General features: G+C 39.2%; 1 protein-coding gene across 2 annotated transcripts in view; it reads left to right on the top strand.

The window, feature by feature from the left end:
* Positions 1 to 9,028, top strand: part of FNDC3B (fibronectin type III domain containing 3B) — a 371,182-nt gene extending 362,154 nt beyond the window's left edge. For both annotated transcript variants that reach the window (XM_023515748.1, XM_003794293.3), the window contains exon 26: positions 5,486 to 9,028. In XM_023515748.1, coding sequence (XP_023371516.1) covers positions 5,486 to 5,797 — 312 coding nt within the window. In that variant the 3' untranslated portion in view covers positions 5,798 to 9,028. The remainder of the gene's footprint in view (positions 1 to 5,485) is intronic.
* Positions 9,029 to 11,935: the final 2,907 nt, after the last annotated feature.

Here is an 11,935-nt window from a genome sequence, read left to right as displayed (position 1 = left end):
AGATGGGGAGCAGGACCCAGAGTCACCCTGCAATCCCCAGATGAGGCCAGGATGGAGACCGGGACCCAGAGTCGGCCTCCAGGCTTCAGATGAGGCCGGGATGGGGAGGTGGGAGTGGTGCCCTCAGACCTAGGGCAATTCATGTGGTGAGCATTGGAGTTTGAGTTAGAAGTGAGGTCTCATCTGGGGTCCACTCCTCACCTTATTTGCTAAGAGACTTTTGAGAAATGAAAAGCCTCTCTGAGCATTGGTTTCTTTATCTCTAAAATGGAATGTCATTTACCTAGCAGTGAAGCTAGGAAGATTAAATTCAATAAAGTAGACTATTTTCCAGCATATTTCTTTCATAAAGCATTCTTCACATACATTTCCTTGATTAATTCTCAGTCCCCCTTGGAGAAGTGTTACTTATGATGTACTGTTACTGTCTCCATGTCAGAGACAGGAAACTCAGGCTCTGAGCTGTCACTTGCTGAGCTCACAAACCTAGACCAAGGATCTAGACCCTAGATCTTGAGTCCAGTTCCTGTGCTTGAGAAGACTCTGCCAGGATCTCCCACTGGCCCAGTCACAGCAGACACACTTCTCAGGGTTCCATGGAGGAACAAAAGGACTAACACTATCCTGTCTAACACTGTCCTCTCTCACCCTTTGATAAGTATAAACAAATATTTCAAGAGGTGTCACCTCTAAAATAATCAATGAGGGAAATTGATCTGAAACCATGCGGCTAGGGCCTCGGTAGCAGCTTTTCTCTAACCTGATAAATATCCCATCACTAACCTATCACCATTGTAGAATATCAGAATAAATTGTATACCTATGACATTATAGGGAGGAAAACCAAGGCTCAGATGGCAGGTGGAACCTTGATGAAGCTGGTGTACTGGTCCCAGGGGTTACACACATTTCCTTTGTGAACAGGCTCCAAAGAAAGACTTATCCCTTCTAGAAAATTCAAACTTGAGTGTTTTAGATTCAAGAAATCTAAATTGGCAAAGTAAAGAAAATTCACAATTTAAAAGATCTCTTTAAAGGAAAGAAAAATGGGGTGGGGTACAGTGGTTTCACCTATAATCTTAGTACTTTGGGAGGCTGAGGCAAGAGAATCACTTAAACCTAGCATTTTGAGGTTACAGTGAGCTGTGATCATGTAATTGTGCTCCAGTCTGGGAGACAGAACAGCACCCTATGTCTAAGAAAAGTAAAAATACACCATTGTTTTCCTGAGTTCTCCCAGATATTAAGAAGTAATTTATGGAGAAATAATATCTGGAAAAATGTAAGAAAGAAACAAAATTGGGCTTTTGGAGCTTAGTCACCAAACAAAAGTACAATAAATAAGACAATTGAAATCTACTTGTAAAGTTTGAAAATTGAAGGAGGAAAATCTTAAAAAGGCTAAATATCAAACAAGCATTGGAAGTCTGGTCCTCTTTCTAGACTATAAGATGCATTTGTTGTCTTTCAGCTTGCCCCACACCAAATGTGTGTCCTGTGCACTTGCTTCTTGGTGGAAGTTTACACACCAGGTTTGGGATATATGTAAAGACATTTGTAGAGCCTAGTTACTCAGAATAGCTAGCTGGTGAGTATTTCAGACAAGGTTGAGTTTGTTTGAAATACTTTTTGGTTTCTAAGGTATTTGTATTAATGGACATAATTATTTAGATAAATTTTCCAGTTAGAAGACACAATGTGACTGAATGGATTTAAAAGAAAGAAAACAAGACCCTCCTATATGCTGTCTCCAGGAGTCACATCACTTTTAAGGACACACAAAGAATGAAAGTAAAGGGATGGAAAAGGATATTCACACAAATAGAAACCAAAGGAGAACAAGGATAGCTTTACTTCTATCAGACAGCACAAACTAAGTCACAAACTAAAAAGAGACAGAACGGCATTATATAACACTAAGAGAAACAGTGAGTCAAGAGTATATGACAATTATACATATTCACCCAACACTGGAGCACCTAGCTGTCTAGAACGAATAGTAAAGGATCTAAAGGAAAAGGTAGATGGCAGCACAATCGTAGTGGAAAACTTTCATCCCCCACTGTAAATAATGGGCAAATCATCCAAACATAAAATGAAGGCAGAAACATTGGACTTGACTGAAATTCAGACAAGTACACCTACCAGACTTTCTACTCAACGACAGAAGAACACACATTCTTCCCAGGTGCACACGGAGTGTTCTTCAGGAGAGGTCACATGTTAGAACACAAAACCAGTCTCCGCAAATTCAAGATTGAAATTATATCTGTTCTGACCACAATGTTACAAAACAATTACAGAAATCCGTACCAGGAGGAATTTTGGAAAAGTCATAAATATATGGAAATTAAGTAACATGTTCCTGAACAACTAATGGATCAATAAAGAAATAAAAGGGAAAGTAAATATTTTTGAAACAAATGAAAACAAACACAGCATACTAAAATGTATAGGATGCAACAAAAAGCAATTCTAAAACTGAGATCTAAGTTTATAACAATAAACACATCTAAAAAGAATAATCTCAGTCAACCTAAGGTTATACTCAGGAAACTAGAAAAGAACAAACTAAGCCGGAATATGGCAGAAAGAAGGAAATAATGAAGATGAGAGCAGAAATAAACTTTGACTAGAAAAACTACAAAATGTCAACTTTGAAGCTAAGTTGTTTTTTTTTTTTTAAACTTTAGCTAGAATCAGAAATGAGAGATTATAGTTCATATTTTTTTTTTAAAACTTTAGCTAGAATCAGAAATGAGAGATTATAGTTCATACCAGGGTAATAGAAAGGATCATTAGAAACTATTACGAACAATTATACGCCAGATATACATATTGGATAACCTAAAAGAAATTGATAAATTCCTAGATACAAGCTATCAAGACTGGAATAGAAAATCTAACCAGACCAATGAGTAGGGAGATTAACTCAGTGATAAAAGCTCTTCTGTGGAGGACAACTCTAGAATCTGATGACTTTCTGGCTAAATTCTACCAGTCATTTAAAGAACTAACACATAAGTCACTTACAGTGTGTTATGTTCCATTATTTCAATTCCAAGAAACAGAGTCGACAGAGTGCTTGCTGATTCACCTGTGCAAGTTTCAGCTTTCTCAGCTTCTCAGTGTTGCTGAGAGGGCTTCATTTCAGCCCATGGGCAACTTAGCATGTGGATTTCTGTGTAACTCAAAACTTCTGTAATGGCCCCTGTACCAGTCCTTTTCAAACTCTTCCAAAAATCAAAGAGGAGGGAAAACTCCTTTTGTGAGGCCAGCATTACCTTGATACTAAAGGGAGACAAGAACAGAACATTATAGGCCAATATCCTTGATATGACACACATGCAGAAATCCTCACCATAATACCAGCAAACCCAATTTGTCAGCACATAAAAGGATCATCCAGGGTGATCAAGTGGCATTTATCCCGGGTTTATGAGGATGGTTCAAAGTATGTGAATCAACAAATATGATACTTATTAACAAAATGAAGGACAAAGACCATATAATTAGTAAGATACGGAAAAGATACTTGACAAAATTGACTGCTGTATTGAGGAAGCCTGTTGGTAGGTCATTTTTAAGTTGTAGATAGCAGTAACAGCAGCTACCTCTCACTGTGCGCCAGGCGCATTCTGTGTACTTCACAGCTACTAACACTGTGCTGCTCAGCTAGAAATGACTCAGTTAATTTTATTTTCTTTTTAATTATTCTTCAGCCAAATCTCTTATTGACTTAGCTTAGTTTCAGCTATATTTTCCCTACGTATATTCATTGACTTTCATGTAAACCACAGATTTTTTATGTAATTTTAATCTGATCACTATTTCCTCTAAGTTTTTTGAGAGTCAGTATCACTTTGTTAGAAGAACCTTTGAGGCCTCCTGCTAGCTTCAGTCAACTCAAGTGTCATGATGCTGAAGACCAGTGTGGAAGTTTTCAAGACCATGTAATAGTAAGCCTCTTGATTGTATCAGGGTTAACCCAGAGGGAGAAAACATCCCAGATCCTTAATGAAACAAGGCCGATGTAGAGATGAAACACTCAAGACAGACCACTAAATTCTTTAATTATGAAGTTGTGATACATTGGGCTGCATCAAAAAAATTCCTCAAGAAAACAATTAGGCAAAGCCACCAAACTGGTAGAAATATTTGCAATACATGTATCTGTCACAGAACTTAGGTCCAGATTTTATATAGAGCCCCTACAAATGAATGAATTTAATTAAGAGTAGGCAAAAATTTGTACATACTCTTCACAAAAGAAGGTATATAAATGACCAATAAGCACATGAAGGTATTTATAACATCATTAGGCATCAGGGAAATATGGTGGAGAACACTTCTCAGACCCACCTGAACAGGTGATGTGCACGAGACAGGTAGCGCCTCCTGAGGGTGTGGAGCAGCGTGGCCGCTCCTGCCCCACGTGTGGAAGTGCAAGGTGATACAGTCTCTGGGGAAAACTGTTTCTCCTGACGGTGAATAGAGCTGTGACCCAGCCCTTGTACTCCTTGGCATTTGCCCATGAGAAATAAAAACTTAAGTCCCCAAACATTTGAATAAAAAGCTTCATAGCATTCTTACTGTACAAAACATCCAAATTGAAAATAATCTACATATTCGTCAAAAAGAAAATGGATAAATTGAGGTATAGTCCTGCAGTGGTCAGTAGCAGTGACTCAGGGACCTGGATGGGTCTTGCGGGTGCAGGGAGTAGAGCATGCGGCATGATTCCATTTCTGTGAACTTCTAGAACGGGCAACACTGGGTGACGGTGAGGTGTCTTGAGGGTCTGCACTGACATTGTGTATAATGTTGTCAAAAAATAGCCAGCTGAAAACTTTGCCTTTCCAAAGAAATTTTTTATTTTTAATTATTATGGCCACATTTATAATTGCATATATTTATAGAGTACATGTGATGTTTTGATACAGGCATACAATGTGAATTAATTAAAATCACATCCAGTATTTATCATTTCTTTGTGTTAGGAAAGATTTCAAATCTACTCTTTTATGAAAACTTTGCATTTTATTGTATCCTTTCTTTTTTCTTTTATTGTATCCTTAATTAATTAATTTAGTTATTTCCATTTTAAAATGTTAGATTGTTGAGGGGGGGCAAAAGCATAAAGCTCTTTTTTTAAGGTATCTTCTGGTTTGTAGCCTAAATTATTAAAATTTAGCAAGATGGATCTTTATTACCTAAAATGTCAACTGCATTTCCAGTCAGTGCTTTATCTCCTTCTGTCAAAGTCAGAGTCATTGGATTTTATGTTTTATTTTATTCAAAGATGTCGGGATACCTTTTTTATGGATGAAGTATGGATTGCAAGAAATACTTTTTATATAATAGTTTGCATTGTTATGAAGCTAATGTAGTGACTAATGTAGTGACTAACATCACAGGCCCCCGATGTTACAGGCAGCCACTTTGCTGCATGATTTAATTAACCCGGGCTTTCCTTCTCTTGAAGGTATACAAGGGAGAAGAAGCCGCCTTCCACATCTCCGGCCTGCAGACCAGCACCGAGTATCGGTTCCGTGTGTGCGCGTGTCGCCGCTGTCTAGACACCTCTCAGGAGCTCAGTGGAGCTTTCAGCCCCTCCACAGCTTTCGTGCTGCAGCCAAGTGAGGTCATGCTTACAGGGGACATGGGGAGCTTAGATGACCCCAAAATGAAGAGCATGATGCCTACTGATGAACAGTTTGCAGCCCTCATTGTGCTTGGCTTTGCAACTTTATCCATTGTATTTGCCTTTATATTACAGTACTTCTTAATGAAGTAAACCCAACAAAACTAGAGGTATGAATTTAATTAATGCTACACGTTTTAATACACACATTTATTCAGATACTCCCTTTTTAAGCCTTTTTGTTCTTTGATTTATATACTCTTGTTTTGCAGATGTAGCTAGGAAAATAAATGTCAGTGTTTGGGTGCACTTTTCTGAAATGCAAAACTAGAAAGAGGTTAAACTGGATTTAAACAAAAAAAAAAAAAGAGGAGAAAAGCAAACCAGATACCAAAAGCTAGCTCTCTTATGTTTCTCTTAAATTTTCATATTTGCCTGTATTCTGTTTCCACTGATGTCTTTTGCAAGCCTTCAATTTTTTTTTTATGTTACAGTTTAGTAATTTATATCTCCAGTCACTTGTTACATGTTGATCATCTGTATCTGCAAACATGAATCACAGTGTGTGGAGTTGCAGGGCAAGGGTCTCGGCCCCAGAGCATTAGCACACAGCAGCGTCACGCAGGGGTGGGCCTACTCGGATAAGATCGCCCTCAACAACCATTTTGTTACTCAGTTAGTTGGCTGTGTTTAGCTCATTTAAATCAAAATCTGTACTTCAATCTCAAATGTTTTAATACTCTGTATTTCTTATGATTTTAACACTAATGAGCTGCCTGTATAAGAAATCAAGTCACCAAAATGCACCTATAAATTATGGAGCATTGTAGATTTTACCACATCAATCCACAGCAGTAACTTTAAGAGGGCATTGTGCAATAGTTAGTTGTTCCTTGTCCAGCTATTTTAAAAGCTGCTTTAACTTGTTTCTCTTTGTATATAACTATTTCTAATCTAATCACTAGAGTTATTATATTCTGTTATGTTTGACCAGAACAATATGACAAGAACTGGTGACAGTTTAGTGCCTCTGCCCACTGTCCGTGATTTACACTAATTGTGAGCAATCTTCTTAGGTGTCAGCTCATTATTTTTGACAGATTTGCCTTTCGGCTGTTCTTGGAGGTATCAATGAAGAGATGGAATTTCAATACCTTAATTCAGTGCCCATAATACTGATGTAACAGCAGATGGAAATTGGTAAAACCCTAAAGAGTCATCTTGTAGTTCCTATTTCTGTAGGTTTGCCTGGCCACAGTTGGAGAGGGGATGGTATTTGGCGGTAAGCACAGGGTGTTTGGGGGTCAAGGAGCCTAGATTCTCTCCCTGGATCTGTCGCTGACTTGCTGCGTGACCTGAACACGTCACTTTACCTCTCTGTGCCTCAGTTTTCCCATGCATGAAAAATAAAATAAAATTAAAATGGGGATTCTAATGTTTGTAAGTGCTTTGAGATCTTTGATCAACAGGTGCTATTGGAGTGCAAAGTGTTACTCTTGCATGTTTATTGTGAGTCATGAGATAATCAATTTTAACCCAAAGTCATTGGATGATTTTTATGAAGTCCATAACGCTTGAGTACCTCAGGGACATAGAAGAGTTGGAGGTGCAAATATATTCCAAAAGGGTGCAACAGACACAGTGTATCCCCCGCTTCTGTTTTTGTATATTTTTGCTCCTGGTTTTTCTCAATCATAGCTACTTTGTGCTTGGTCTGTGTTGGCTGAGATGCAGCATCCTGTACTAGCTTATGATATTCCCATACCAAAGTCATGGGGAAACCAACATTATTTTGTTTCTGGTTTATTTATACTATATTCTGCATACAGTACTTTAAATGCCAATTACAGTGCAATCTTTATTTATTGTAAAATTTTTTAAATGTACTTAATGTACTAATTTTCCCTTATAGCATGTTATTTTTTGTGTGTATGTTTTATACTTTTGTAATTTTAGGTCAGTCTTGTTCCTTGGCAACATCTGTAGTATTATTAATCTTCTGACATTTTCTTGTGTTTTTAAAAGATAAGAGCATCTAGTGCATTAAATGCCAAAAAAAGAAAAAAAGCATTATCCATGATTGAAACGTTTACATGTACCCAAAACCATAATCATCTCCTGAAAGAAAGTGCTAAGATCAATGAATTATTCTGTGTGCCTATATTGGTGTAGTAAGTACTAGAGAGTTTTGTATTTTATTATTGACTATAGTAAGTAGCTTAATTAGCCTTGCAAACTGATGACATCAAGGAAATATATTTTTGCCAAAGTTCTGGCCTTCCACAAGTCATCCCTCTATTTAAATGTGTGATACGCCCACCGTGATGTTGCATCTGCATTTTCTGAGATGATTCCATGCAGGTGTTTTGGGGAGAAGGTATTTTTTTAAGCAATGAAAATTCATCTAAGTACAAAACCCTCTTCGAGGGCAGGGGGGAGTCTTTTTTTAAAAAAAAAAAAAAAACACTTCAGAACTGCTGCTATAAAGAAATTCTCGGAATTGGTTCGATTTTTAAAAATGAATAGTACTCTAAGTCAAAATTGTTATGAGTGTTGGATCTTTTTTAGACTTTCATACTGTCTGCTTTGCCACCAGAAAGCTGAAGTGTCTAAGACACACACAGCGGCACTTTATTTTATTGCTCTCTGTTACTTGGTTTCATTTATAGCCCTTCAGTCAGAAAATTGTTACTTTCTGTGGACTGTTTTCTATCTCAGTGTGTCTGTGTGACTTTGGCATATAGCTATGGTCATTGCCATTACACATGAACAGTAAAATAAAGTGTTACATTAGCCTGATCCCTTTGCCACTGGCTGTGCGCGGACAGCTGCAGAGAGTGAGCAGCTTGGTGCCCTGACTCTTCTCTGTGTGTCAGACTCAGCCCTGACAGGAGAAAGTCCAGGCACCTGGAGCAAACTGCCCTTTGTCCTCAAAGAAATTGTTTAAAAAGAAAACTTTTTTAGAAGATTTTTTTTTCATATTATCTGCCTTGTTCTTATCAACTTGAAACGTTGGCATTTTTCTAACCTTGTTTTGTTGGCTACAGTGATTCAGTATTCATGTCAAAATTGAGAAGTGCCCTAATCGAATGTGTTTGAATGTTGTCCTTGCACAATCCTTTAAAATGAAAGACAAAAATGTCTTTACCTCACTGTTGGACATACATTCCAAGCTTTTCAACTTTAGGAGAAAAAAAGAAATAATCATATGTTTTCCTGTATTGTAAATTTTAGACTATTTCATATACATTGTATTAAAGCTGCCATATCAATTTTAATGTATAGATTTTGCAAATACTATGCTATATGTAATACCTAACTGTATCTGTAGTGTATATGTAATATATTTATGCCCAATAAATGTTTTAATTCTTTCTGACTTAAGTAGGGTTTTTCTGCCAAGAAGAGGATTGCTTTTGTTGTTGTTGTTGCTTTTTAAGCACCTAAACTACATTCCCCAGAAATTAATCCAAGTGGCTTTACCAACCAGGCGGGAGACGCAGCTCATGGGCTAGCTGAGCCACCTGGGAATCAGCTGCCGCTCAGCTCCTGCAGGCTGAGGTCTCGGGACTGCCAGCCACAATCACATGTGCTGGTATTTCCAAAGACTCTGGAAGTCTACATCCCACCACGACTGCATAGGCGGTGTGAGGGCTGCGCGGGCAACGTGCCCCTGTGCTGACGTGTGTCTGTGCCAGGGCTCCGGAGTCCACCTGTCCACTGTAAACACAGTTTTGATCACCTCCTCCTCTGTGGGGGTCTCATTCAACAACAACAACAACAACAGCAATGAGGGCTAGTATCTGCTAATGGCCATGGTTTTGTTAGGCCGTCTTGCTAGAAATCCCTCCTGTTGTTTTCATTTCATGGGGAGAAATGTGTACAAAAACTGTACCTTCTGACACCTTGCTTTCTTGTATCGAGAATGGTAGTCATTCTTCTGGGTAAAGATGATAAGTTGAGCACATGTCAAATTTTGCACACTCCTGACGTGATATAGTAAAGAAAAAAATTTTTAAGAGATGGGGTCTCACTCTGTTATCCAAGATGGAGTGCAGTGGCATGATCGTAGATCACTGCCAGCATTTTCTTATTTTTTTTTTTAAGTCACAACTTCCCTCAAGACTGGGAAGAATGGGTCTCTCTCACATTTTCCCTTCATGAGAGGGACCCACTGCCAACTCTCTGGGGAAGTGCTCTAAACTTTCTCTGTATTCTTCTTAAATAAAATCTCTCTTTGTTACCCTGGGGGGTGGGGGGGAGACTGGGAAGAATAAAAAGAAGTTTTTAGGAAACTTGGAAACCTGACCCAAAAAAGCCAAATTCTCATTTGTCAGAGGGGAACATGAGCACCAACTCAATGTTTTTACTCTCAATGTAGAATACCTTAAAGGCTCAAAAATGATAGCAGCGTATTTTTTTGAAGTGGTGGTAAAAGGGGAAGCTGTCTGAAATTGCTGTGGGTGAAAGCTGTTTAAAAAGAAAGTTTGATCTCAAAAGTCTCCCCCTCATTATTTTTTTAGCTGAACAATTTGGCCCACCTTCACAGAAACCTAAACGTTTAAACTCAAGACAGTTAAAATAGAAAGTCCTCGGACTGAAAGACACTGCCCACAGTTGAGAATGAAGGTGACTCAGAAATTGAATTCTGTGAACACAAGCTATGGGCGAATCTTAGAATCTCACCTGAAGAAAAGACAGACCTTGAAATGTTCAGTGAGGTACTTCAGTGAGTGTCTGTAGGTGGTAGTTCTACATTAATAACTCCTGGGGAGCTTTTTAAAATTCCCACTACACCAATAAAATGCATATTGCCAGAGCATCATTGGTGTTCAGCCAAGATTGGGAAGCCCTGTCGTCCACAGTGCCCTGGCCTCTTGTTGGTCTCCCGGCTTAGCCCAGGGTAACTGACAGCTGATGAAAGCTCCTAGCACAAGTGGAAAGCCTAAAGCATCAGATACTACAGGGAGGAGCAGCTTAAAAACAAGGAAAAAAACTATGAAATCTCTAGAGAGATGGAAAAATAGGGCATCTGTTGAATAAGGATAGAATGCTATAGAAAAGGAACTATTAAAGAGAGAGAAAATGTGTTTGAAAATTAAAAATTCAGTATAGGGGCTAGAAGCTGAAATAAGCAAATAATCAAAAAAATAGAACAAAAAGGGGTGGCGCCTGTGGCTCAAAGGAGTAGGGCGCTGGCCCCTTATGCCAGGGTTCAAACTCAGCCCTGGACAAAAGCTGCAAAAAAAGAAAAAGAAAAAAATATAGAACAAAAAGAAATGAGGGAAAAAACGAGGATCAGACCAGGACATCCAATATCCAAGTCATATGAAAATATCCAAGTAATAGGAACTCCAGAAGGGCAGGAAAGTGTGAAAATCCTGAGTTTCTAGAGTGGAAGGAAGGACTTGAGGGCTTCTGCTCAGGCATGCCATCCTGAGACTGCGGCACCAGGACCAGCAGAAGCTCCCCCAACTCAGAAAAGCTGGTCACACACACAGTCATGAGTGACGGAGACGTTGATGTCTCATGGGCAGTGCTGGATACTCCAAGGCTTTGAGAAGCATGTCTCACCTGTGCCCCTCAGGCAAGCAAGGTGTCTTGAAGATATTTTTAGAAATGCAAGACCTTGAAAATTTGTCCTGCCAGCACCTTTTCTCAGAAAGCTACCAGAGTTGTGCCCTTTGATTAAAGTGGGTAAACTGGGCCGTAAGTCCCTGTGGGGCGCTGCCTCCAGTGCTTCTGTTCAGATCAGAAGTCAGGGCTCTGGCCCGAGCCCCAGCAGGACGTCTGTGTGCAGCCGCACCTTCCAGCCTTCCCAGGCCCCTGAGCCCTGAGCCCCTGCCAAGGGCATGCATACTTCTCTAAACAGAGGGACTGTACAAGGACCCTTTCCTAAAAGCTCTCAGGATATTTTGCCTGAGGCTACTTAAAACTAAGTGCCTCGGAAGACAGGGAGGCGCGTATACATGGGGAGCTAGTCTCACTCTGACCACAGCGTGCAGCATGGGTCTGGCACAGGGCTAAAAAAGATTTGTTGAATTGAACTCCGCTAACCTGGTTAGAAAAAACTGACACAGCAGTGATATGCTCCATAGACTTCTATGCTGTTTCAATCCATAATCCTTTAGCACAGGCATGTTCTTATAGATGGAATATTTTGATTTTTTTTTTATTGAAGCAGTTGTCAGTATTTTAAAACATGGGTATTTTACACAAAATCCAGGAACTCCAAATTGTATTTGGAAGACATGATGACTAGGACCTGCTGTGGCCCGGAGCTGTCAGCAG

Source organism: Otolemur garnettii, unplaced genomic scaffold (assembly GCF_000181295.1).
Source record: "Otolemur garnettii isolate 467f Iridium unplaced genomic scaffold, OtoGar3 scaffold00078, whole genome shotgun sequence".
Classification (NCBI taxonomy): domain Eukaryota; kingdom Metazoa; phylum Chordata; class Mammalia; order Primates; family Galagidae; genus Otolemur; species Otolemur garnettii.
This window is presented reverse-complemented; position numbering and strand designations above follow the sequence as displayed.